The sequence below is a fragment of the Leucopleurus acutus genome, assembly GCF_964270905.1.
Source record: "Leucopleurus acutus genome assembly, chromosome: 14".
NCBI classification, from domain to species: domain Eukaryota; kingdom Metazoa; phylum Chordata; class Mammalia; order Artiodactyla; family Delphinidae; genus Leucopleurus; species Leucopleurus acutus.
The window spans coordinates 25,246,960-25,274,551 of NC_139156.1; the positions used below are offsets into that span (position 1 = coordinate 25,246,960).

The window sequence follows — 27,592 nt, forward strand, 5'->3', positions numbered from 1 at the left end:
TCCTAAAATTCATGTGGAACCACAAAAGACCCTGAAGAGCTAAACCAGTCTTGAGCAAGAAGAGCAAAGCTAGAGGCATCGCACTTCCTGATTTCAAACCATAACAAAGCTAAAGTAATCAAAACAGTATGATACTGGCACAAAAACAGACATACAGACCAACGGAACAGAATAGAGAGCCAACAAATAAATCCAAGCACTTATGGCCAACTGATCTTCAACAAGGGTGACAAGAACACAAGACGGAGAAAGGACAGTCTCTAAATAAACAGTATTGGGAAAACCAGATATCCATGTGCAGAATTATGAAATTGGACCCCTATCTCACACCATATACCAAAATCAACTCAAAATGGATTAAAGACTTAAACATAAGATCTGAAACTGTAAAGCTCCTGTAAGAAAACACAGGGGAAAAGCTTGACACTGGTCTTGACAATGTTTTCTGGGGTATGATCCAAAAGCACAGGCAACAAAAGCAAAAATAAATAGTGGGATTGTATCAAACTGAAAAGCTTCTGCACAGCAAAGGAAGGAAGAGACAGGTTGTGCAGAGACAACCTACAGAATGGGAGAAAATATTTGCAAGCCACACATCTGATAAGAGGTTAATATCTAAAATATATAAGGAACTCAAATAACTCAATAACAAAAAACAACCCAATTTTTAAAAAATGGGCAAAGGACCTGAATAGAAGGTCCTTTTTCAAAGAAGACATACTAATGGCCAGCAGGTACACAAAAAGGTGCTCAACATCACTAATCATCAGGGACATGCAAATCAAAACCATGAGATATCACCCCACACCTGTTAGAATGGCTGTCATCAAAAGACAAGAAACAGCAGGAATTCCCTGGAGGTCCAGTGGTTAGGACTTGGCGCTCTCACTGCGGGGCCCTGGGTTCACTCCCTGGTCAGGGAACTAGGATGCCTCAGGTCACACAGTGTGCCCCCCACAAAAAAGAAAAGAACCAGCAAATATTGATGAAGATGTGGAGAAAAGGGAACCCTTGTACACTGTTGGTGGGAATGTAAATTGATACAACCTCTACAGAAAACAGCAAGGAGGTTCCTCGAAAAATTAAAAATAGAACCACGATATGATCCAGTAATCCCACTTCTGTGTTCATATCCAAAGGAAATAAAATCACTATATCAAAGAGTTATCTGCACTCCCATGTTCATTGCAGCACTATTCACAATAGCCAAGATATGGAAACAACCTACGTGTCCATCTACAGATGAATCAATAAAGAAAATGTGGTACATATACACAATGGAATATTACTCCATTATACTATACTCCTTTTTTAAGAATATTGTCCTGCCATTTGGGTCAACACACAAGAATCTAGAGGACATTATGCTAAATAAAATAAGCCAGACAAAGACAAGTCCTGCATGATCTCACTCATGTGAAATCTAAAAAAATCAAACTCATAAAAGCAGAGAGTAGAATGATGGTTGCCAGAGACTGAGGGGTGGGAGAACCAAGGAGATGTTAGTCAAACGGTATTACTCTTTTTTTTTAATTAATTAATTTTATTTATTTATTTTTGGCTACATTGGCTCTTCATTGCTGCACACAGGCTTTCTCTAGTTGTGGCGAGCAGGGGCCACTCTTCATTGCGGTGCACGGGCTTCTCATTGCCGGGGCTTGTCTTGTTGCAGAGCACAGGCTCTAGGTGTGCGGGCCTCAGAAGATGTGGCACGTGGGCTCAGTAGTTGTGGCTCACCCGCTCCAGAGCGCAGGCTCAGTAGTTATGGCCCGTAGGCTTAGTTGCTCTGCGGCATGTGGGATCTTCCTGGACCAGGGTTTGAACCCGTGCCCCCTGCACTGGCAGGCAGATTCTTAGCCACTGTGCCACCAGGGAAGCCCCAAAGGGTATTACTCTTATAACTTAAGCAATAAACTGTTTTTAAAGCATCTGTTGCTGGTGATGGTGGTAGAGTTTAAAATGGTGACAAAAATGATGAGGACGATGCAGTGTGATGTCCGCGACAGGGGGGTCCAAAACCACACACAGGTTCAGGGGGAGAATTGGGGGTCTTCTAGACAAGTCCTTAAGGGGTTCCTTAATTTCTATGGAGGGTAACCAGACCCAACCGGCCCCCAGAGGTATGAGAGGCGCCATCATTGACTCAACCCACTCCCTCCCTCTTGAAACGCCGTATGGGCAGTAAGTGGAGAGAAGGCCACAATGAGGTGGCCCCCATGGCACTAGGCAATAAGCTTTCCCCGAGTTTTAGTCTAAGAAATTGACTGGTCATGGATCAGAGCAGGCAAAGTTACCATCAAGAGACAAAACAGCCCCAGACCTGGTGGGACTTACAGGAGACTTGACCGGAGGTATTAATAAACCCAAAGCAAAGACATATTGGTTGGCTGCCGAGGAGTCAGGAGAAAGGGGGTGTCACCGAGGCAAACCACGGTGGGGGCCATGGAGCACAGCCAAGGAGATGATGTCCTGCCAAGCTGGGCCAAGTGTTGGGTCCACCTGGCAGGCATTTCTCTGTTGGTGAAGTGGCCTGGGCAGGGTTCAGAGCCCAAGGTCATTCAACCCTCAGATTGTGTCCCCAGCTCTCTGTCGGATGCCAGGTTCACCCAGCACTAGAGTAGCTTCCTGCAAGGGGAAAATAGTGCCAATAGTCGACACACTGTCCAGTCCATCTGACAGTCCATTTCCCACTGGGAAGTAGTAAATTGACATCTGATTTGATTCATGAGTTTTTGTGAACTTGATGAGATGAGCCAGGAGCCCCCAGTCCTATCAACTCAGGCAAGACACAATGGAGATGGAAACTGGGGTCAGCTCAACCAAGAGGCAGACTCTGGGCAGGGGAGTGCTCCCCTGGGACTGACCCATCTGTGTGGTCAGCAGCCTGCCCTGTCCAATTGCTCACCATCTTCGAACTTCTAGTAATAAGTAAGAAATGCCTACTCCTTACTGAGCTCTTACTAGGCACCAGGTCCTTAGCCACATGACCTACAGCTATGACTTCATTTAATTCACACAATAGCCCTGCAAGGTGGGAACTAGTATGCCTACTAACTGACAAAGATATCCAGGTTTGGAAGATCAAGAGATTTGTCCAAAGTCAAGACCCAATAGTCAAGATTTGAACCCAGATCTGACTGACCCCCAGACAAGTGTTTCACAACAGATGGTCCATGGATCCTTCACACTAGTATTGCCTGATTTTCTTGTTTTAAGAAGCAGATCCCATGGGCTTCCCTAGTGGTGCAGTGGTTAAGAATCCACCTGCCAATGCAAGGTACACCGGTTCGATCCCTGGTCCAGGGAGATCCCACACGCTGCAGAGCAACTAAGTCCGTGCGCGACAACTACTAAGCTTGCACTCTAAAGCCTGTGAGCTACAACTACTGAGCCCACATGCCACAACTACTGAAGCCCGCGTGCTTAGAGCCCATGCTCCACAGCAAGAGAAGCCACCGCAATGAGAAGCCTGTACACCGCAACGAAGAGGAGCCCCTGCTCGCCGCAACTAGAGAAAGCCTGCGTGCAGCAACGAAGACCCAATGAAGCCAAAAATAAATAAATTTATTAAAAAAAAAAAAAAGCAGCAGCAGATCCCAGGAACGCTCCCCTCCCTGCCAGATTTACTAAACCGGATTAACTGGAGGGGGGCCCCAGGAACCCACAGTTTTTCAAGCTTCTGGGCAATCCATAGGCCGATTAAGGTCTGAGAACCACAGCGCTATGCCATATCACAACATCTAAACCCCCACTGCCACGACCTCCCTCAGCCCCTCTGGCCCTCTTCCCTTTCTTGGCTCTCCTCCCACTGCAGCCACAACCTCACCCCTGAGCTTCAAGCTCACACGAGGAGCTGCCGACCCAACGACTCCCCCAGAATGTCTCAGGGCTCCTCTGACACATCCCCACCATCTTCCCCTCCAATCCTCCTCTCCTGCCCGGTGTACTGTGGAATCACCATCCTCCCAGCTACCTGAAAACCTGGGCACCGTCTTGGATTCTTCCCTCTTCCTCACCCCCCCACCCCGGCCCCATTCATGTACCAGTGATGCCAGGCACACCTCCTAAATGTGTCTCAAATGTGTCCCTTCCTCTCTTTTACCAAAACTGCAGTTCAGGTTTTGGCATCCTTCCCCCATAACAGCTACACTCCCATCACAACTGGTCTCCCTGCTCCCATTGTGTCCCCCTTAAATCCACCCTCCACAGGACAACTAGACTGAGCTATCCAGAAAGTGAATCTAAAACATTCACTGGCTCCCACTGCCCAGAGGCACCCCAGGCCTGTGCGGACATTGGTCCATACATCATCTCCTTTTACTTTTAATGCTGAGTTAATGTTTCACTCGGTGACGGTTTGCTCTTGGCAACGAGACGATCTTCTGTAAATGAGTGCCTCACTAACCATGCAGAAGCAGATGTTCAACGTACCTTTATAAACAGCCTTGGATACTAGCACTAGCGTCACTGCTAAGAGAGCAGTGAACGGAATGCTCATAGTAAACAATACAAGGTCTCTCACCCTTTGTTCCCCAGCACCAGGGGCTTCTGGTTAGGATTTCTCAGGCCTGCACTTTCTAACGTCTCTCTTTCCTCCTCCAGTCTCGGGAATTCCTACACTGGTCAGTCACAGCTCCCTATGTCCCAGCTGTGTGTTCTCTGTGAAAAGAATCAGTGAAGACATGAGAAGTTCTTTTTAAAGGATGTCAAAAGGGGTTGGGGGGAGCTTCCTGTAGAAGGAATATCTAAACATGCACTTGCTGATTTTGAGTACGGACCTGGGATTGAACAAAGGAAGCAGGGCCACAGAGCCCCAAGGCTGGCCCGGGTGCACTGTGCAGCTCGGAGGTCAATGGCTGTTCCCCACTCTGGTTACTGGGCACTTGGTATAGACATATGATATACATGAGTTCATGTCATCCTTGCAAAGACCCTCACTGCTCCCTCTAGAGCCCTGGGTTTTGAAATCTCTGTCCATAATTAGTAGCCCAGCCAATAAGCATCAGAGTCAAGAATGGAACCCAAGTTCTGGCTCTAGAGCTCATGCTCTTGCAGAGAAATCATAAAGAGGCCGCACCCCTCTTACACGGAGGGGCCCCGGGGCATAGGGAGGGACAGTAACCCGCCCGATGAGCTGGCTCCCACAGCCCATCACAGGTAAGGAACGCCCCCTGACCTCTGTTCATCCAAGGCACACCCTGGGAGATGAACACAAAAAGGCTGAGTCTCCAGGACAGGTGGGAGCCCAACGTCACAGTGACGGCAGCAGAGTCGGGACCAGAGCCCAGCTCTCCGAGACCCCTCAGCCACCACTCCCTTTCCTCTCACCACCCCTCCTTTTCTTCCCCTGCCGCCTCTCCATGCCCCCTCCCCTCGGCTCACTGCCACGGCCTCTGCAGTTAGCTGCTCCCCCAGAAGCCTTGGGAAATCCCCAGACCGTAGGCCACTTACAGCCACATTCATCAGTCCTCACCCCAGCCAGCTCGCAGCCCCACCTCCACCAGCTCCGAGGCCCAAGGCGCCCGGCACAACAGAGCGGTCTGAGAGCCAGGGAGCCAGGAGCCCTGCATGCGACACCTCCAGCTGTGGCTCTGGGCAGGTGCCCTCTCCTATCTGAGCCTCGGTTCCTTCCCGTAAAAGGGCAGGATTGAACAGTATGACTCCAAACCATCTCCATCCCTGAGGCACTGGGTGTAGCTGGTGTCCTAGGGCCAACCTCTGTGCCACAGACACCTTAGTGACCTTTGGAGGGGCCACTCAGGCCACACCCTGGGGAGGGGGTGCAACAGGGCCTCCCCATAACCCCACTGCCTCCCAGTGAAAAACAATGAATTTCATTCCAAATAAGGGAACTTAGAGCAAAGTTCCCTGCCACGGCCCAGTTCCGGCTGGTTTATGTTAGCTGGACAAGACTAAACAGACCCTCACAGTCTCAGTACTAAGCACTAAAAATGAAAAAAACGACTGTCTGTCTCTGTACCATGGGGTGAGGGAGAGGTCGGTGCTCCCCTACGGCCCCCTGAGAGGCTCGACAGACTTGGGGGTGCCGGCCTCCTGGAGGTGTGGGTGTTTGAGGAGAGGCCCTGGGGAGGACAAGGGTTTCAACAGGCAGCGACGTGCAGCAGGCACAGGGCGACGGCGCCGAGGGGCCTGGGGTGGAGGGGGCACGAGGCCCTGAGTTTCTGCAGAGGGGGGACTGTAGAGGGGAACCAGACAACGAGAACGTGGAGAGGGGGAGAGAGAGAGAGAAATGAGGAGAAGGAGTGATGCGGTCAGCGACAAGAAGACCCTGGAAGACTCCCCCTTACCGCCGCCTCCCCTGCCAGGACCAGGAGGCCGGCGGGGGGGACCCCACCACTTTCTGGATAATGCAGCACCTGATCCCAGAGGCTCCACCCGCGGCCTGCAGTGTGGACACCACAAACCTGAGATAAGAATTGAATTATTTACCAAACAGAGAAGCCTGAAGCAGGGCTGCCTTCCTGTTGTCCCACCGGCTCCCTCCAGACACACACGCCTTTTAGCCCGACTCAGCAGGGCCTGCCCCTCCAGCCCTCCATCCCTGGGGCTCCTTTTACAAAGTGCCTTGCCACAGCGGTCTGACAACCCCGGGTGGCAGGCATCACAGTTCCCATCTTAGAACTAGCACTCGGGGAGTGACGTGTCCTGCTCAAGGTCTTTCGTCTGTGGGTGGCAGAGCTAGGATCAACGGTGCCCACGGCTTCTGAATCCATCTTCAGCCTGACAGTCAAGGCCTCCGCACGCACAGGCCACACTGTCATTGGCCAGCCTTGCTTTATCGCCCACACACAGGCAGCTCTGTCTGCTCCATCTGATTCCTGCCCAACCCCCAAGAGCTAGCCCATCTCTATCCACACTTCCCTGCCATTCTTCAAAGCAAATCCCTCCTTCTGGAAGCCCTCCCTGACTCCACTCAGCCTAACTGACCACCCTCCTCTCCTGTGACCTACCTCAGCCCCCGTGATCTGCACCACAAGCACAAGGAGGGCAGGGACCGTGTCTGTCCCCAGAGGCTGGCACGAGGCCTGGTACCTGGGAGGCACCCAAAGAACATCTGTGCCGTCAGGGAATGAACGAATGAACCAACGGTTCCATAGTGCCTCACCTTCTCTTGCCTTTGCCCGAGAGCCTGGTTTGCGGGAAATGTCATTTCGACAAAGAAAAGAAAGTGGGGCTGTAGCAGCAGCCCTGAAGAGCCCATAGAAGAAAAGTCTGAATTCCCGAGAATCAGCCCATTCTTGATTCATTTCAAAATATTTGTCAAGTGCCCACTGTGTGAGTCAGGCACTGGCGGCAGCGATACAATGGTGAGTAAACCAGGCAGTAACAGATGCTAACAAGGAAACAGGCCCTGACAGCCAGTGTGATCAGTGCCATGAGGGGAACACAGGCCAGCAGTAGGAGGGGATACAGAGGCTATCTAATCTAGCCAGAGTGTTCAGGGAAGGCTTCCTGGTGGAAGTGATGTCTAAGCTGGGAACTGATGACTGAGCCTAATGATGGCAACAATAACTAATATTTATTGTGCATTTATTACTAGTCAAACTTTACCTCCAATAAAGAACTGGGGTGTGGAGAAGTGAAGCATCTGGCTCCAGGTGGCTCAGGAAGCAAAGTCTGACCCCAGAGCCCGAGCCTCAACCAACCTGCCTGCCTCCCCTGCCTCCTCACATCTGAGGTATGACTGACTGGCCCAGGTCCCTCCAGATGCCCTGAGAGAACTCCAGAGGCCTGCTGGATGGCACCAGAGTTCAATGTCTGGGATGGGATTCCACAGCCCAGTGGGACCCCCAGGCCTCTAAGCTTTCCATGTACCTTGGCCAGGCCCAGAGAGTGGGGCCTGAGGGTCCCTGCAGACCCAGATAGAGCCACCCCTACATCCCCAGGACATACTTGGTGGTAGAGAAAACTCCATCTTCTCAGGTTTCCTGAGCTTCCTGGCCACAGGAGAAGGGCTCCTTCCCAAAGGAGAATTTCTTCTGAAACACTAGAGAATTTACCCCCAAGCTGGAAACTCCCTGCTGGCCTTACCCTGACAGCTCTGCACCATTCACCGCTGGCCCCCATTGGACAGAAAAGAGGAAGACCTCTAAGACCAGAAAGTCCACCTGCAATGGGGAAGATGGGGGCTAGGAGGTCACCAGCAACAACCCCTCTGCATCCCAGCCATCCTGCAGAGCACAAGGGAGAGAGCAAGGCCCCTTCAGATCACAGATCATGTCTCCCCACACCAGCCAGGATGCGTGAGAGCTGGCCCGCTAGGGAGGGAAGCCGCTGGCCCAGCCCGGCCTCGCTCCTGCCTACCAGAGCTACACACCAAGCCCCAGGGACCCAGATTTAACATATCCCACTCCACATGTGCTCCCTCTCCCCAGGGGCTCCTCAGGACAAGTTAAGATCCGATTGGCACTAACTGGACCAAGCTGGCAGCGCCCAGGGTGGCTTGAGTGCTGTCATCATGGATTTGACTCACAGAACGATGGCTGTCGGTGCCTCTGGAGCCCACCGTTAGTGTCACTTTGGGAGGATCAAGCAAGCTCAGATGGTGCTTTGTGAGTCAGCACCACGGCCTGGCCAAGCTTTCAGCGAGAGACTTCGAGCTTACAAGTGATTTATTCTCTGTCTCACATCCAGGCAAGGGCTGGAATCCAGCCTCTTGATCATCAGTGTATTGGTCCATTCCTCTGCTGGTAGTCCCGGAAAGTCTTCCCTGGAAACAAAAGTGGGTTCGAGTTCTTCCTTTCCTCCCAAGGGCAAAAGACTTCCCACCTGTTAGTAAATAAAACCCCAAGCCCAAGAAGGGAAACTCAACCCAATCGTAGAATATGGAGCCCCCAAATAGACTCTTGGCCCCCAAAATCAATGCTCAAGGGCAGTCAAGAATCCTGGACCCTGAAGTGAAAACTCCTCCCAGGAATAAGCTTCTCACCCCAGCATGGAACTCAGACCCCCAAAACAGACGCGTCAATACCAAGCCAAAACCTTGTCTGCAGAAGTAGCAGCTTCACCCCTAAAATAGAATCTTTTATCCTGGGAATTAACCCTTAGCACCAGACAGCAAATCCCCACTTTCAGAACAGGCCCTGAATCTCAGGAAATTCTGTTCTCAAAGCCAATCCAGACTCCTCTTATATTTTGTTTCTTTAACACAACCTCAACTTGGGACCAGACAAGGAAACCCAAACTCCCTAAAACGGTTTCCTTCACATTTTGCAGTAGAAGAACCTGAGGACTCTCATGCAACGGGAGCCGCAGTTTTCAGGAGGGCTGCCCTCTGATGCAGAAACTTCCATGTAAGTGGCATCCTGGTCACTCACAGCTTCGTCCCACCACTTCCTCCATCCTCTTGGCTCCAAACCAGGGTCTGTGTGTCTGGCTGTTCTCCTCAGCTCCAGAGGATCTGCCGGACCCGGCCCGGGAAAGCGGAAACCCCCTGTGCATCTCTCAGGCACTGGCTAGATTCTCTCTGCCCTGAAAAGAGGAGTTTTCCTTATTCATTATTGGTCTGTTCAGATTTTTTTCTTCATGATTCAATCTTGATAGGTTGTATGTTTCTAGGAATTAATCCATTTCTTCTAGGTTATCCAACTTGTTGGCATATCATTGTTCACAGTGTTCTCTTATGATTCTTTGTGTTTATGTGGTATCAGTTGCAATGTCTCCTCTTTTATAAATGCTTCAATTTATTTGAGACTTCTCTCTTTTTTTTCTCAGTCTAGCTAAAGGTTTGTCAATTTTGTTTATCTTTTTTAAAAAACACCACTTAGTTTTGTTGATCTTTTCTATTGTCTTTCCAATCTTTCATTTATTTTCTTCCTTCTACTAACTTTGGGCTTAGTTTGTTCTTTCTCTATTTCCTTGAGGTATAAAATTAGGTTATTTATTTGAGATCATTCTTTTTTCTTAATGTGAACATTTATCACTATAAACTTCCCTCTTAGAACTGCTTGTGCTGCATCCCATAACATTCCATTGGTATGTTGTGTTTCCATTTTCATTTGTCTCAAGATTTTTTTAATTTCCCTTTTGATTGTTCAGGAGCAGGCTGTTCAACCTCCATGTATTTGTGAATTTTCCCAATTTCCTCCTGTAATTGATTTTTAGTTTCATACCATTGTGGTCAGAAAAGATAATTGATATAATTTCAGTCTTCTTCAATATGTTAAGACTTGTTTTGTGGCTAACATATGATCTATCCTAGAGAATTTTCCGTGTGCACATAAGAAGAAGTGGGTTCGATCCCTGGTCGGGGAACTAAGATCCCACATGCTACACGGCAAGGCCAAAAAAAAAAAAAGGAAGTGGAGAATTGAAGTCCCCTATTATTATAGTATTGCTATCTATTTCTCCCTTCAGATCTCCTTCAGAGTATTTGCTTTACGTATTTATGTGCTCTGATGTTGGGTATATATACATTTACTATAGTTATTTCCTCTTGATGAATTGATCCCTTATATTATCTGATATAAGTACAACTACCCCTGTACTCTTTTGGTTTCCATTTGTCTGAAATATCTTTTTCCACCTCTTCACTTACAGCTTATGTGTCCTTAGAGCTGAAGTGAGTCTCTTAGAGTTGGGTAATTTGTTGGGCCTTGTTTTTTTTTGATCCATTCAGTTACTCTATGTCTTTTGATTGGATAATTTAGACTATGTTTAAAGTAATTATTGATAGATAAGGACTTATTGCCATTTTATTAATTGTTTTCTGGATATTTTGCACATCCTTTGTTCTTTTCTTCTTCTATTACTGTCTCCCTTTGTGACTGGATGCCAAAGTGGTATGTTTTGATCCCTTTCTCATTATCTTTTGTGTATCTACTATTGGTTTTTGCTTTGTAGTTACAATGAGGTTTACATAAAACATAGTTACAACCATCTATTTTAAGCTGAAAACAACTTAATTTTGTTAACATACAAAAGCTCAACACTTTTACTCCCTCTCCCAACATTTTATGTTTTTGATGTCACAGTTTACATCTTTTTATATTATATATCCACTAACCAATTATTGTAGTTATAGCTATTTTTAATTCTTTTGTCTTTTAACCTTTATATTAGCGTTATAAGTGATTTACACACCACCATTACAATATTAGAGTATCCTGGATTAGACCACATATTTACATTTACCAGGAAGTTTTACACTTTCATATGTTTTCATGTTACTAGTTAGTATCCTTTCTTTTCAGCTTAAAGAACTCCTTTAGCATTTCTTGTGAGGTAGGTTTAGTAGTTATGAACTCCTCAGCTTTTGTTTGTCTGGGAATGTTTGTATCTCACCTTCAACTCTGAAGGACAGCTTTTCTGGGTAAAGTATTCTTATATCTCCTAAAAATAAAAGTCCAGGACCAGATGGCTTCACTGGTGAATTCTACCAAACGTTTAAAGAATTAATTCTTATTAAAGAATTAATACCAACCCTTCTCAAACTCCTCCCAAAAAATGAAGAGGAGGGAACAGTTCCAAGTTCATTTTATAAGGTCAGCATTACCCTGTTACCAAGGCCATACAAGGATACTACAAGAAAAGAAAATTACAGGTCAATATCCCTGGTGAAGATAGATGCAAAAACCCTCAACAAAATATTAGCAAACCAAATTCAACAACACATTAAAAGTATCATACACCATGATCAAGTGAGATTTATCCCTAGGATGCAAGGATGGTTCAACATATGTAAATTAATAAATGTGATATAACATATTAACAAAATAAAGGCTAAAATCAAATGATCATCAATCACAGATGCATAAAGAGCATTTGATAAAATTCAACATCTTTTCATGATAAACACTCTCCACAAATTAGGTATAGATGGAATGTACCTCAACATAATAAAGGTCAAATATAACAAGCCCACAGCTAACATCATACTAATAGTGATCAGAAGCAAGAGAAGGATGCCCTCTATTGCCACTTCAACATATTCAACATAGTACTGGAAGTCCTAGCCAGAGCAATTAGGCAAGAAAAAGAACTAAAAGGCATCCAAATCAGAAAGGACAAAGAAAAATTGTCTCTGTTTGCAGATGACACAATCTTGTATACAGAAGACTCTAATAAACTCCATCAAAAAACTGTTAGAATTGATAAATGAGCTCAGTAAAGTTACAGGATACAAAATCAACATACAGAAGTCAGTTGTGTTTCTATACACTAACAACAAACTATCTGAAAAAGAAATTAAGAAACCAAACCCATTTACAAGAGCATCAAAAAGAATAAAATACTTAGGGGTAAATTTAGCCAAATCTTTACATCTGTACACGGAAAACTATAAACTATTGATGAAAGAAATTGAAGAAGATAAAAATAAATGCAAAGATATCCCATGTCCATGGATTGAAAGAATTAATATTGTTAAAATGTCTATACCACCCAAAGCAATCTATAGATTCAATGCAATCCCTATAAAAATTCCAATGGCATTTTTCACAAATATAAAAAAAAATCTCAAAATTTGTATGAAACCACAAAAGACCCTGAATGGCTAAAGTAATCTTGAGCAAGAAGAACAAAGCTGGAGGCATCACATTTCCTGATTTCAGACTATACTACAAAGCTATAATAATCAAAACAGTACGCTATTAGCATAAAAAACAGACATATAGATCAATGGAGTAGAATAGAGAGCACAGAAATAAACCCACAGATATATGGTCACCTAATTTTCAACAAAGGTGCCAAGAATATACAATGGGTAAAGGATAGTCTCTTCAATAAAAGGTGCTGGAAAAACTGGATATCCACATGCAAAATAATTAAATGGACACTCATCGCACACCATGTACAAATATCAACTCAAAATGAATTAAAGATCTAAATGTAAGACCTGAAACCATAAAATTCTTAGAAGAAAACATAAGCGGAAAGCTCCTTGCCGTTGATCTTAGCAATGATTTTTGGGGTTTGACACTCAAAGCAGAAGCAACAAAAGAAAAAATAAACAAGTGAGACTACATCAAACTAAAAAGGTTTTGCACAGCAAGGGAAAAAATCAACAAAATGAAAAGGCACCCTATGGAATGGGAGAAAATATTTGCAAGCCATATATCTGATAAGGGGCTAATTTCCAAAAAAATAAAAAACTCTTACAACTCAATAGCAATAAATAAATGAATAAATAACTCAATTGAAAAATGGGCAAGGACCTGAATAGTCATTTTTCCAAAGAAGAAATACAAATGGCCAGCAGGTACATGAAAAGATGCTCAACATCACTAATCATCAGGGAAATGCAAATCAAAACCACAATGAGATATCACCTAACACTTGTTAGGACATCTATAATCAAAAAGACAAGATAACAAATATTGATGAGGATGTGGAGAAAAGGGAACCCTTGTCATTCTTGGTGGGAATGTAAATTGATACAGCCATTTTGGAAAATAGTATGGAGGTTCCTCAAGAAATTAAAAATAGAACTACCATATGATCCAGCAGTCCCGCTTCTGGGTATATACCCAAAGGAAATGAAATCACTATCTTGAGGAGATATTTATACATCCATGTTCATTGCCACATTATTCACAACAGCCAAGATACGGTAACAACCTAAGTGTCTGTTGATGGATGAATGGATAAAGAAAATACGGTATATATGTATATATATATACAATGGAATATTACTCAGTCATTAAAAGAAGAATATCTCGCTATTTGGGGCAACCTGAATGAATGTGGAGGGCCTTATACTAAGTGAAATAAGCCAGAGAAAAGACATAGAAAGATAAATACCATACAGTATCACTTACACATGGAATCCAAAAAAATGAGGGGGGGGGGGTTGAATTAAAAGAAATAGAGTAGAATGGTGGTTGACAAGGACTAGGGGTGGGGTAAATGGGGAAATGTTGGTTAAAAGATACAAACTTTCAGTTATAAGATAAATAAGTTCTGAGTATATAATACACAGCATGGTGACTATGGTTCCTAATACTTGTATACTTGAAATTTGTTAAGAGTAGATCTTAGGCATTCTCAACAACAGCAACAGAAAAAGTAACTGTGAGGCGATGAATGTGTTAATTAACTTGGTTGCAGGAATCATTTCTATATATATATATCTATATACACCTAATCATCACATTGTACACTTTAAGTGCATTACAATTTTATTTGTCAATTATACCACAATAAAGATGGTGGGAAAAAAGAGGCTGTTTCCTGCAAACAACTGGAGTGTGGGGCCAGGGATAGAACCTGTTGCCTCAGGTAGGGATGGGCAATCTATTGGGTCCAAGCTCTGCCTTCATGCCTGGAAGCTAAAGGAGAGACCAGGGGGCTCCAGGCAGGAAGAGGCCCTGGCTGGTCCTCCTGGGATCAGGATGGGGTTCTTCATGCACTCCAGTCTAGCCTGAAAGCCAGGGTCAAGAATGGGTATTAAGGTAATGTTGATTCTGGGCCCATGAAGAGGCCCAGAAAGAGGCTGGAACAGGACTCAGAAGTACAGGCTTTCATAATCCTGTGACAATCTGGGCCTCAGTTTCTCCTCTGTAAAGTGGGGCTATGAATCCTGGTCATGGGACCCCAATGAGATCCCACAGGAGGAAGCAGGAGGGAATTGTTGGAGGATATTCAGATGCAAGGTTCACAGCTCTGGGAAGTCTCTAAACTCAGGACAAAGACAAAGAGCTTTTTTTTCTCTCCTCTCTTCCCCTTTCCCACCCGCTGCCTCATTTCTCAGCCATTTTTCCTCATTCTCTTTTACTCTATGGCCATCCATCCAGTCCTTCCTGCTTTCCCTTCCCTTGACAGTTTAATAATTTAATAAGTACTGAGCCCCAGGGTGAGGGTCTGGGGCTTTGATCTCAACTGTGGGAAAATCAGAGCAGCCTTGGCCTGTCTGGGCTGATTTATGGCCACCTGTTACGGTTTGTGTGTGTACGCTGGGGGAACTGGCACCCACGGGGAACAAGGAGCCACCTGAGAAAGCTTGGCTAGGTTGGGACTGAAGGCCCTGGCTCGGAGGCCTGCAGAAGCCACATGCACATCACAACACAGGTGCCAGGGCCCCACCTCTGCCCACCTGGGAGCCACCTGTGACAGGCAGAGGGGACATTAATTATCAATGATGTCCCGGGGGTAGGGTAGAGCCAGGAGCTCAGGGCCAGCCCTGCCCTGCTCACCTGTCTCTCCTCCTGGCTCTAAGACCTCAAGGCCTTGGGTGGGACACAGCTCTCAAGGGAACACTCACACATCAGCGTGCTCACCCCCGACCTCCCAAGAGGCCCACCCTCCCAGTGTGTAGCCACGCTCCTCCAAGCCAAGCCACCTGGGTGCCTCACTGACCACTGCCCCCGAAGTCAGAATCCTCTGACACGTGTCAGTACAAGTAGTTCCTCTACATCTCCCTCTCCACTTCCAAATCTTCAAGTCGACCTTCTAAAGGATTTCCCGAATCAATCTGCTTGCCTGGCTGCTCACTGCCCTGCCCAGTAGAAGCCACACCTCTCCTCCACTGGAAGACTGCAGCAGCCTCCTGCCTGGCCCTCCCCTGCCCCTCTCTTGCCCCGGAGCTTTCTAAGGCATCTAAAAGATCTTGTCACTCTTCCGTTTAAAACCCTTCAATAGTTCCCCTCGGGACAGCACACATCACAGTTGGCAGGATAGTTCGTCCCCCTCGGGTGTCCCTCTGGAATTAACTTCTGCCAAATCCTGAGAGCATCATCCAGCAATGTCAGAGCCTTGAGACCTCATTAGCACCTGGTTCAATCCAGCTGTGTGACCTTGGACAAGTCACTTCCCCTCTCCAGGGCTGAGCACTCCAGATCTGAACTGAGAAAGGAGGTAGGACAAATTGACCTCTGATTTGGGTCTGATGTTGGAAGTCAGTGGCCACCACCCCTTCCATCAGCCCCATGCACACACCTGACCACCTGCCAGTCCTCTCCCTTCATGGAGAATGTATTCAAAGGGAGCATTTGCTGGGAAGATCAGGGTAAAAAAAGGAAAGGAAAGCAAACGCAGAGAAGAAAGGCTCCAGGACCCTTCTGCCGCTACGGACTGATGTCTGAATTGGATGAGCGATTCATGGGCCATGAGCACCTCAAGGGCAGAGACGATGCCCAGTACTCACCTCCCAATTCTCCATGCCCAGCACCAGGCCCGGCACAGAGGGCACTGACACGTGAAGTGAATCAGCTGGCGCATCCTCTCAGTTTCACTCAACTCTGATCAGGGCAAAGTGCCTCCTCTCCTCACTCTTACGGGCACCTGGACACCCCCACCTGGACACACACACTGTCCCATTCTGTGGAGAAGATCAGCCTTTCAGTAGATGCCAGCGAGAGGCTGGGGCAAGCCAAGGGGAAAGGTGAAGGTGAAAGTCAGGAGCGTGTGGAAGCGCCGCCACCCTAATCATAAGACAGCACCTACCCCTGGCAATGTTCTCCCTTTCCTGTCCCCACCCCAACCTCTGGAGCAGCCAGCATGGCATTCTGGGGCCATCCAGAAAAGCCAGTAGACATACTTCCCTCCCCTCTCCCATCATCCCAAGAGGGTCCTCTCTCCTCCTCCTGCCCCGCCCCCGACACACAGACAGCCTGTGGGACCAGAAACTTGCCTCCATGGACAGAGAGGCAAGGCAGTGGCCACTTAATGATTTTCTGCTGAAAGTTCCGTGGCCTGGAAGGCTGGGATGACACAGCCGGGACTCAGCCCCTGAGTCAGCAGCAGCGGTGATCCAACACCCAGCTCCGTCCTCAACAGGAGATGGTGCCAGGCCCCTTCCAGGAACAACCTTCAATGCGCCCTCCACACCCAGCCCAGTGCTCTCAACTAGGAGTGGTACTGCCCCCTCTGGGGTGCTTTTAAAAATATGGGAAGAGTTATTTGTTTTTTTAATGACAGTGACATTTAAGCTGGCCAGTGACATTTAATAGTCAGGGATGCTACAGGGAGACCAGCTCGGTGCTTTGTGACCACCTAGAGGGGTGGGATAGGGAGGGTGGGAGGGAGGTGCAAGAGGGAGGGGATATGGGGGTGTATGTATATGTATAGCTGATTCACTTTGTTATACAGCAGAAACTAACACACCATTGTAAAGCAATTATACTCCTATAAAGATGTTAAAAAAAAAAGAGTGGATATATGTATATGTGTAACTGATTCACTTTGCTCTACTCCTGAAACTAACACAACATTGTAAATCAACTATACTCCAATAAAAATTTTTTAAAAGAATTTAAAAAAATAAAAATAATTTTTTCAAAAGTCAGGGATGCTAAATGAATAGTTCCACACCCAACATGGCAGGAGCAACCCCAGGAACATGAAGCCAAGCCCTACTCATTTTCAGGTCACTTCCCTGGTCATTTCACTTCCCAGACCCCCAAGACCAGGTCAGGTTCCCCCAAGTTCCCTGGTCTTCTGTTTCACAGCCCTTATTCAAATGTAACTGCTTGGGTAAGGAACTAAAGAAAGAGTTGACAGACCAGTTAAAGTAGTGCCCCCGCCTCAAGCAGGTAGAGCATAGCTCTCTGCCCCTTAGTGTGGGCTGCACATAGGACTTCCTTTCAAAGAGCGCAATATGGGGAGAAAAGTGCACCTTTAACTTTACAGTGGAGAAACCTGACAAGCACTACCTCAGCCTGTGATCAAGGTCAGCATTCACAGTGATAAATCATGTTGAGAACACACACCATTGATATGATGCAACTAAAACAGCACTTCACCTCTATGGTCTTTCTCTCCAAAACCTATAACCACGGTCTAATCGTGAAAATAGCAGAAAAATCCCAGTGAAAGGACAGTCTACAAAATACCTAACCAACACTCCTCAATACTGTCAAGGTCATCAAAAACAAGGAACATGTGAGAAATTGTCACAACCAAGAGGAGCATAAGAAAACACAACTATATATATGTAAAATGTGGTAGCTAAAAATATACTGTGGTATCCCGGATGGGATCCTAGTACAGAAAAAGAACATGAAGGAAAACTGAGGAAATCGGAGTAAAGTACAGACATTAGTTAATAACCACGTATCAGTATTGGTACGTTAATGTCACAAACGTTCCATACACGCGTAAGATGTTAATAATGGAGGAAACTGGGCATGGGCTATGTGGAAACTCTCTGCTATTTTGCAATAATTCTGTAAATCTAAAACTGTTCTAAATGAAAAGGGGTTTTTGGGGGTTTTTTGGGTTTTTTTAGTGGTAGCGCCAAAGTCAGAGAGATCTTGGCTAGAATCCCAGCTCTGACTCATACCAGCCACGTGACCTTGGGCAAGTTACTTAACCTCGCTAAGCCTCAGTTTATAAATGGGGCTAATAATCACACTTACTTCACATGGTTGTTTTAAAGGTTAAATGAGATAATAGGTGAAAAGAGCTTAGCACAGTCTCTATCTAGCACATAATATGTTAGTAATTATTATCATACTCGGATTCATTTGTTCATTTGCCATTTTTGCTCTCAGCTCCATGGAGGGAAAGCCCCATGGCAGCGAGCCCTCATCCTTTTGTGTTCCACCGTATCCTCATGCCTAGGAGAACGGCTGGCTCATCACTGATGCTTAGCATGTTTGTTAAACAACAGAATGAGCCTCCGCACCAGAGCATCCCTGGAACCCCAACTCTCACCCTGGGAGAACTTCAGTTCTGGAGCCCAGCGCAGAGCCCAGCCTACTCCAGAGCTGCAGCGAGAGCAGAGAGAAAGCCAAAGGCTCCACCTGCCTGCCTGTGACTCTTCCTCTTCTTCTAGCCCTGCTTTTCTCTTTGCCCCGCGCTCCACAGGCATCAGCACCTGCTCATTTCCCAAAGCAGCAGGATCTGGGTAATGACCTCTGATAAACATCTTTTAATAAACCCTGTAGCTGGATCTGTCATCCAGAAGCTATATTCTCCCCCCTTCCCACCCTCACCCCCATCTCCTCCCACTTCCTGGGCTGGCCCATTAGTGCCTCTGGTCTCACCAGGCAGGCCCCCAGGCCCCCAGGGCCTCTGGACTCTGGCTTGCTGGGGAATGGCCAACAGGCTGCCTGGGCTATTCCATAAGCCTGACCTTCACCACAGGCCTGCAGTCTCAGTGGCCCGGTCTGGCCTGGCTCCGCCTGTGCCACCCAGCCTGACCGCTGGCCAGTCCACTTCCCTCCAGCCCGGCAGGCAGTTTTCCCAGGCGTTACCAAGGAGACCACTCGCATCCTGCCCAGGGTTGCCAAAGCAACCAGATCAGGGAGAAGTAGCCCCTCAGCCTCCAGCCCCTGGGTGTGCAGGACCAGGAGTGAGAGAGTCGCAAACGAACAGGAAATAGGCCCAGGCAGCTGGCATATCCAGATGGAGGCATCCCTGGCATCCCCTGGGCAGTGCCCCACTCCTGTCCTCCTTCCTCCTGCCTTTTCCTCCTTTTGTTACTGCCCTTGCCCATGCTGTCACCATCTTGCACTCTGTGATTTAGAGCCAATGCCTGGGCCTCAATGTGCACATCTTGGAAGTGGGCACATGCCATCTCAGAGGGTCAGGAAAAAGAAAGCCCCAGTATGCAGAAATTCCCCCCGAGGCCAATTTTCTCCCTCATGGGCTTTGGTGTCCTAGATAGAAATCTCAGCTCTGCCACTTCCTAGTTTGTTGTTTCTGGGCAGCATCCTTAATATACATGAGTCTCAGTTTTTGCACCTATAAAATGGGAATAATAATACCTACTTCACATTTATTGAGAGACTAAATGAATTAATCTATGTGAATGAACCTAGCATAGTGCCCAGCATCAGGACTTGTACTTCTTAAAAATCCTTTTTTTTTTTTTCCTGATGTGCAATAGCCCTGCTGACCATAGCCATTGGTCAGAAATGCTTCCAGATTCACCCACGGGAAAGCCTAGATGAGGTCGTCAACTAGGCTGCCCCACCCAGCCCTTTCAGCTTGGCCTAGGACAGAAGCCCTGTAGCTCCATTAACCTCCCAGCAGCTCAGGATGCTTCATTCCCTCCTCCCCCCTCCTCTGCTGATGCTGCTGTTTAAAGGAAATCACTACACTCCTCTGCTCAAAAGCCACCCATAGCTCCCACTGCCCACAGGATCGATCTAAACTCATCCTGGAATCCAAGGCCCTGCAAGATCTGGCATCAGTCTATCTTCAAAGATTGATCCGTTCATCTCCCCACTGGGGGGTCTCACATCCCAGGTGGGAGGGACGGCTCACTGTCTCTGTCAACACCTCGCATTTTCCTGCCTCCGCGCCTTTGCTGCCATGCCCTCACCAAGATGCCCTTGAAAAGGTCCATTCCAAATCTCCATCCAGCCTCAGGCTCCCCTCCTCTGAGAAGCCTGATCTCACCAACTCCAAGAGTGCCGGAGTGGGTCTGTTCTGAGGCCCCACAGCCTGGATAATTCTCAGACTCTGAGGTATATCAGAATGAGCTGGGGCTCTTGTTACACATGCAGGTTGGGGAGCCCCATCCCCAAGGTATTCTGAGACAGTAGGTCTGGCCTGGGGGCTGGGAACCTGCCTTTTAGATGTGCTTTCAAGCTGATGCTAATGCTGGTGCAGGCAGTAGAAAAACCTCACTGTGAGAAACGCTGGCCTGAAGGAACAGAAAGTTCCCTTGAAAGTGTCTGATGACTGGCTGAAGGGTCTACATGGCTCAAAGCCCTACAGAGGAGGTGGAAGGGGCAGGGGTTGGGAAGGAGCATCAAGAACCCCATGGTACTCCCTTTCCCTCCTTTGGGGCCCTGTCCAGAGGCCAGGAGATTGCTCCCCAGTTCCTTTCCTACAATGGAAGACAGAGCCCACCTAGAGTGAATTCTATAAGGGCAAGATATATAGTGGTCACAAGAGTGAACTCTAAAGTCAGACAGACCTGGGTTTGAATCCCAGCTCCATCAGTTACTAACTGTGTGGTCTGGGATTAGCCACTTAACCTCTCTGAGCCTTTCTTTCCCCATATATAAAATGGTGACAATGATACCTCCCCCTCAGCAGGTTGTCAGTAGGATATTAATAGAAATAATCTACACGGAAGTACTTGGCACACAGTAACCACCCAACACGTGGTGGCTCTTATAAATCTTATTTTTTATGATTAACAATATAGGGTTCAAAGGTCAGACTGAATGAAAACCCAACAGGGTGTGCAGGACAGGTGCTCTGGGTTCAACATGGGGGCTGTCTCAGCCCAGCTTCTCTGAAGTCTTGGGGGGGCAGAGGAGGCCACCAGCCCCCACCCCTTCACCGTGCCAGGTCTGTCTGCTGCATTGCTGGGAGCAGAGAGATGGATGAGTTCACCTAACCTGCAGGTGTCATGACAACTACGGGAGGAGCGCACACAAGGGCTGTGGGAATATCTGTGGGTTGGCCAAAGAATGGAGGCCTTGAATTTCCGATTATGGCAGGCTGGGTCATGACATTGAAGACTGTTGATAGGGGACAGGCGAGATGAAAGGCATACTTTAGGAGGATCCCTCTGGCATCAAAGGAGGAATGGGAGGCAAAGAGGCCAGCTAGATCTGGGAGGAGGACCCAGATCAGGAAAGTAACAGCAAGGTTGTGAAGGTTGGAAAATGGCTAGGCCCTTGTCCTAGGAGAATGCATCCCCCACCCCTGGCCTCAGGGAGCAGTGAGGAGATTCAGGGTCTGCAGAAAGTTCCTGTAGCTCACACCGGTCCACCTCAAAGAATCAAAGCTCCTTGGCCAACCTTAGAAGCTCCTCCCTCTGCCTGCCGGGAGCCTCAGCCACCATGGAAAAGAGACTGAAGACAACAGGTGTCTGGCTGGTGTCACACCCAACCAAAGCTGGACGGAGACAACCTCCCTACATCTGTCACAACCAGCGGCTTTGTGAAATGTCCAATTCAAAAGCACCAGCTTTGAAAAGATGGAGGTTCACTCCTTGGTATATACCCCAAAGAACAGAAAACAGGTGTTCAAACAAAAACTTATACACAGATCTTCACAGCACAAAAGTCCCAATAACCAAAAGGTGGAACAATCCAAATAGCCATCAGAAATATCCATCAAGGGCTGCCCTGGTGGCACAGTGGTTGGGAGTCCGCCTGCCGATGCGGGGGACACGGGTTCGTGCCCCGGTCCGGGAAGATCCCACATGCCACAGAGCGGCTGGGCCCGTGAGCCATGGCTGCTGAGCCTGCGCGTCCGGAGCCTGTGCTCCTCAACGGGAGAGGCCACAACAGTGAGAGGCCCGCGTACCGCAAAAAATATATATATCCATCAACTGGCAAGTGGATCAGCAAAACGTGGCATATCTATAAAATGGAACATTATTCAGCCACAGAAGGGAAAGAAGATACATATTACAGCACGGATAAGCCTTGAAAACATTACGCTAAGTGAAAGAAATCAGACTCAAAAGAACAAATATAGTATGATTCCATCTATATGAAATGTCCAGCATAGGCAAATGCCTAGAGGCAGAAAGTAGATTAGTGGTTGCCAGGGATTCAGGGGAGGGAGTAATAAGGAGTGACTGCTTCATGGGTACAGGCTTCCCTTTTGGGGTGATGAAAATGTTCCGGAACTAGACAGAGGCGGTGGTTGCACAACATTGTGACTGTACTAAATGCCAGTTAATTGTACACTTTAAAATGTTAAAATTGTGAATTTTATGTTATGTGAATTTTACCACAATAAAAAAAAAACAGTGATAGGAGGTGGCCTATCCAACCCCCATCTATGGGTGACCACTGGGACTGAGTCGTCCTCCCCATAGGCTTTCCTAGTTACCTTTCCCCCAACACTTAGCACCAAGCAGGCAGGCACTCAGAAAGAGATGGGGAAGGAGGAAGATCTTCATTATCTGTATTTGTCTCCATGACACATGAATCCCCTGCCCCAGTCACCCCGTTCCCATCACTGAGAATATATACACACACTCACTCATCCCACCTCCAAGCCTTTGCTGCACGTCCCTTGCCCTACCCTCCTCTCCACACCCTAGGACTCTCGCTGCACCCCTTGCCATCGATCCAACTTCTACAGTTCCTTCCATGTCCAGCTCAAATTCTTCCCTGACCCCCCATTTCTGACCTCTGCCCACACATATCTGTGATTTCAACAATCCAACCAAGCATTTGATTCCATTCCTTCCCTCAGTCCTACCTTATCAAGTACATCTTCAGTCTGTGAATCTACAGAGATGTCATGAGCCCTCACCTCTGACCCAGGCACACGGCAGCTCCTCATAACTGTCTGTTGGTCCTAATCCCAGAGCTATACCTTGGACCTCTCCCGTGGACACTCCTAGACCAACACTGTTCAGACCCCAGTGGGAATCACCAGCAGTGGAGTGAGGTCAGTGTGTCTTCAGGAAGAAGACCAAAGTCTACCACCTGACAGGTGATGGACGAGCCTCATTTCACGTCAGCCTGACAGCCACACCAATCTTAGATCTCTAGTGAGTCTCAGGGTCCCTGTTATGCCAGGTCCTTTCCAGTTGTTTTAATTAAAATGGTGAGAAATCAATAGATTGCAATTATGGAAGGAGAAAAAAAATCGAGAGCTCCCTGCCTCCCACCAGCAAATTTCTGGATGCACACTGATAAAGAATCGGAGCTGAAAGCTGTCCCAGCAGAACTCAGGGTGAACCGTCTTGGAATCACAGCCAGTATCAAGGTCATACCAATAAAATGGGGATGGAATTCTGGATGACCACTGATGTATCAGAGAAGACTCCTAGGTCAATGCTGATACAGTTAGAAAGGAACTTGGAGTGAACATTAAAACAATCACAGAATAAAATTGATGGCTCTGTTAGGATGGGGAAAAGTCAGGCTGAGAAGCAGGATAAGGGGACCCTGGATGAAGGAACCCATGGGCAGCCTTCACGGCATGCTCTGATCCTTCATCTCAGGCTTGGAAGGAGCAGAACCAAAATTCTCACGGCCACCTAGGTTTGTGGTTAGGGACAGAGGAGAGTGGATTCTGGTAAGCTGAGCCTGAAGGGAGATGGGCAGTGGGAGGGAGACTGCTGGCAGGGAGAATTTCTCCACCATTTACTCCCACTGAATAAGAACTGATCTCTGTAAACCAGGGAGGCAGCAAAAATGGGCCTTCCCAGGCCAGATAGGTGGGGATTCAGGCAGAGGAGGAGGCTAGGGTGGGAGCAGGGACATGGGAGGGCCTCTCCTGCTCACCATCCCTTGCCAAAGACCCCAGCCACAGAGACCTCACATCCCCACAATCCCAATTTAGGTTAAAAGGGGTGCAATTATGGAGGCCTTTGCTGGGCTTCCCTAGGGTCATGGATGGAGCACAGCCTTCTTGGGGCAGTTGGTGAGCATTCAAGTACCAAGTCAACTCACCGGTCCCCAGCTAACCCCTGCCCTTGAAGGACTTAGTCTGGCTTTGCCACCTTCTCTTAACTGACCCACTGAGTAACTGGTCAATTCACTCTCCCTTTCCCTCATTCTTCTCCCTTGTAAGGGAGGACATTGAACTGGATGACAACCATGGGTTCCTCCATCATTATAAATCTGTTTTCAATGCTCAGAAACAGTCTTCATACATCTAATACTTACAGCTGATTATAAAAAATAATACTTGTTTATTGTAGAAATTTTAGAAAAGAGCAGAATATAAAAAAGAAAAGAAAAAATCTTATGTGATCTCATTACCCAGAGGAAACAATTGTTAACCTTTGAGAAACTTTCTTTCAAGGGCTGTTTGATTTTTTTTTTTTTTTTTTTTTTTGCCTTCATAACATTTTAACAAAATTGGGCTCTTACAGTCTACACAACTTTGTATGCTGCTTTTTACAACTGTCATTATGCTGCTGTGAGCACTTCCCCAAGTGATCAAATATTCTTCGATAATACTATTTTAAAGATTGCATAATACTCCACCAAGAGGATCCACCACGATTTCAGTGCATTTAGGTTGTTTTCCTAGTATAAACAACACTACCATGAACATCCTAGGCCTAGCACATAAGTGTTTGCCTGCATTTCCATTTTCTTAGGATCAGTTCTTCAGGTGGAATCACAAGGTCAATGAAGATGATATTTTAAAAGGTCTTGACAGGTACCGCCATATTAATTTCCAGAAAGACACAACAAACCCGTTGATTTTCCTGAGCCAAGTGAGAGCTGAAGTTCTGAAAGGGTTGGAGTTAGAATGCAGGACGGCGGTCCCACCTCTCCTCCTCTCCCCGACTCCTGAAGGTTAACTGTCCAGCAAAAGAGAGGACAGAATTCCAAGTCAGAAGATACAGGTCTGCAGCCTGGTTCTGCCTCTCTGGCTTTGGGAACGTGAAACAAGCATTCGTTCTCCTCAACTGTAACATGGGCATGATTAGCTCTGAGGACTCCCCAGAGCAGTTTCCTTGTCCACTTGAAAAGGTATTTGTGAAAGTTCTTTGTAAACTTCAACGCTTTGTCAAAGGGCATTACTAGTATCCTTCTCATAAGCTGGGGGTCAGTGGGGGTGGGTCTCAAGAAGTGGGTTGTTCTTTGTGAAAGCCCAAGGGCTTCCCTTCCTGACTCTTAGCCATAAGAATGCCCAGCCAGTGTTGGCTGGTTTTGAGGGTGAAAGAAAAGGAGCTTCCCGAAGGGAATCTGTGGGCTCTCAGGGCCTGGGAGGACCCAGGTGTGTCTTCCAAAGGTCAGAGACAGCACTGAAGAGTTAAAGCCAAGAACAGGGCTTGGGGCCTCCCTGAGGGTGCTGGGTGGGTCGAGGGACTTGGAGGGCAAAGACCTTCTCGGTAAATGTTACTCTGTCTCAAGGCTCCCAGGCCCTCCTTTCCAGAGTTTCAACTGGACATCTAACCTTTGGGGAACCAGAAAACAACCTGATTCAGTGGATACAAAAAGTCAGTAGCTGCAGAGGACTCCAGAGGCCACCGGCTCTGGCCCAGTCTTCCAGGCTGTTGTTAATCTGTCCTGGATTTTTAAGACCCTCCAATCGGAAATGCAACTAGTGCTTCCAGCATCACCTCTCCAGCCATGGGCAGATGAAAAAGGAGACAATGGTGCTTCCCTTGGGAAGCACAGCTGGCCAGCCCGAGCATCCTGCCACACTCCCCTACCCACCTGGCAAATGCCCTTCCTCACCCCTGCACGCTCGCCTAGCATCATGGCCTGAGGGGACTCCAGTGACGTTTCTGGTGCTGGCTGGGAGAACTGCGTAGACCCCACGCAACACCAGCCTCCCTGATTTTCACCGTCATCACTAGCAGCCCCCCACCTCCAGCGCACCTCCATGGCCGAGGTGCACCTCCCATCTCCAAATACGCACAACAGGTGGCACCTGCCCGGCCTCGCCAGCCACACCTCTCCACCTCTCCCTGCCCCTCCGCCTGCGCCCCAGTCCTCCAGCTGCGCCCGGCCCCGGCGGAGCCTTACCTTTGATGTTTTGGGGGTGGCCCCGTGGCGCCCGAGTCGGGTTTCCTCGGGGCAGAGAGGGGATACTGGAGAAGTTGTTACCCATGGCATCCGGCCCCAGGGGGTTCGGTGCTCGCGGGGGGCAGGCGAGGCTGAGCAGCAGAGGAGGTACGGTGTGCAAGTGTGTGCGCGCGCCGGCGCGCGCGCCGCCGGGGGAGGGCCCTGGTGGGGCTGCGGCAGGGGGCGGGCAGGCCGCTCTTCTCCTCCCAGTCTCCGGGCTCCTCGGTCCTCGGCGGGGCCTGCCCGCCGCGGGGGCCCTCTACCTGCCTGCCATTTTCCGCGGCGGGCGCGCCCCTGGGCCGGGGCTGGCGGCGCCCGGGGCTCCCCTCTTCCTCCCGCTGGCGCTCCGGTTCTGGCTGGTAGCGGGCGGCGCGGTGGCTCCGGCGCGCTCCCCCGGGGCCATAGAGTCAGGGCTCCCGGAGCGGGCGCTCAGCGGCTCGGCCTGCCCGGAGTCTCGGCGGCTCGGCGCCGGCTGGGTCCCCGCCCGCGGGGACGGCCGAGGCTGCAACGTGAGTGGCGCCCTCCCGCCGGCGGCTCGGCATGGAGCGGGGCTCCGAGGAGCGCGGGGTGTGCTGGGCGCTGCCGCGGTGGTGGGTCTCCCAGGGCCGCCACGCTCCAGCCCCCGCGGGGTCCCTCGCGCAACCGCCGCCCCCGCCCCCAGCAGTCGCCAGGATTCCCTCGCTCCGGTTGTTATGGTGACAGCTGCGCCGGTGAATGAGCGTCTTAGTGACACGCGCGCGCCCGCTCAGCCAGATGTGGCCCCCGGTGCGCCGCGTTCCCGGCTGCCACTAGTCCTCCGCGGCCCGAGGGGGGCGGGGGGGGCGGTCCCTGGGCCCGAGTTGGGGTCAAATATCCGGCAGAGATTGAGGCTCCAGGGGTTGGGTTTATTCCTCTCACCAACAGTGGAACTTGGTCCTGAAAACAAGAGAAACTGTACAGCAAGAACGGTGAGTTCCCTGGGTGCCAGGCCCGGGGCGAGGTAGCCCTAAGTTCCAATTTCTCTAGCACCGGGTTCAGTGCCCGGCACATAGTAAAACTCCAGAAAAAAGAATTTTTATAGAGTGGATGGATGACTGAATAAATGAAGTGAGATGAGGAATCCCAGCGCTTGACCCGTTTGCTCTCAGTCAGATCCAAGGGGCGCTGGGACAAAGGCTCAGAACAAGAACACCAGGCTGTTCAGTTACTGGACACATAGCGTTGGGGGGCCTTTAGATGAACACAGACTGGAC

General features: G+C 48.5%; 1 protein-coding gene across 1 annotated transcript in view; it reads right to left on the bottom strand.

Annotated features, from left to right (window-relative positions):
• NEURL1 (neuralized E3 ubiquitin protein ligase 1) overlaps window positions 1-26,406 on the bottom strand; it is a gene marked incomplete at both ends in the record, with an annotated part of 77,101 nt that extends 50,695 nt beyond the window's left edge. The window contains one exon of the mRNA XM_082855022.1: window positions 26,322-26,406. Within this exon, the coding sequence (XP_082711148.1) occupies window positions 26,322-26,406 (85 nt within the window). The remainder of the gene's footprint in view (window positions 1-26,321) is intronic.
• Between the last annotated feature and the right edge of the window lie 1,186 nt (window positions 26,407-27,592).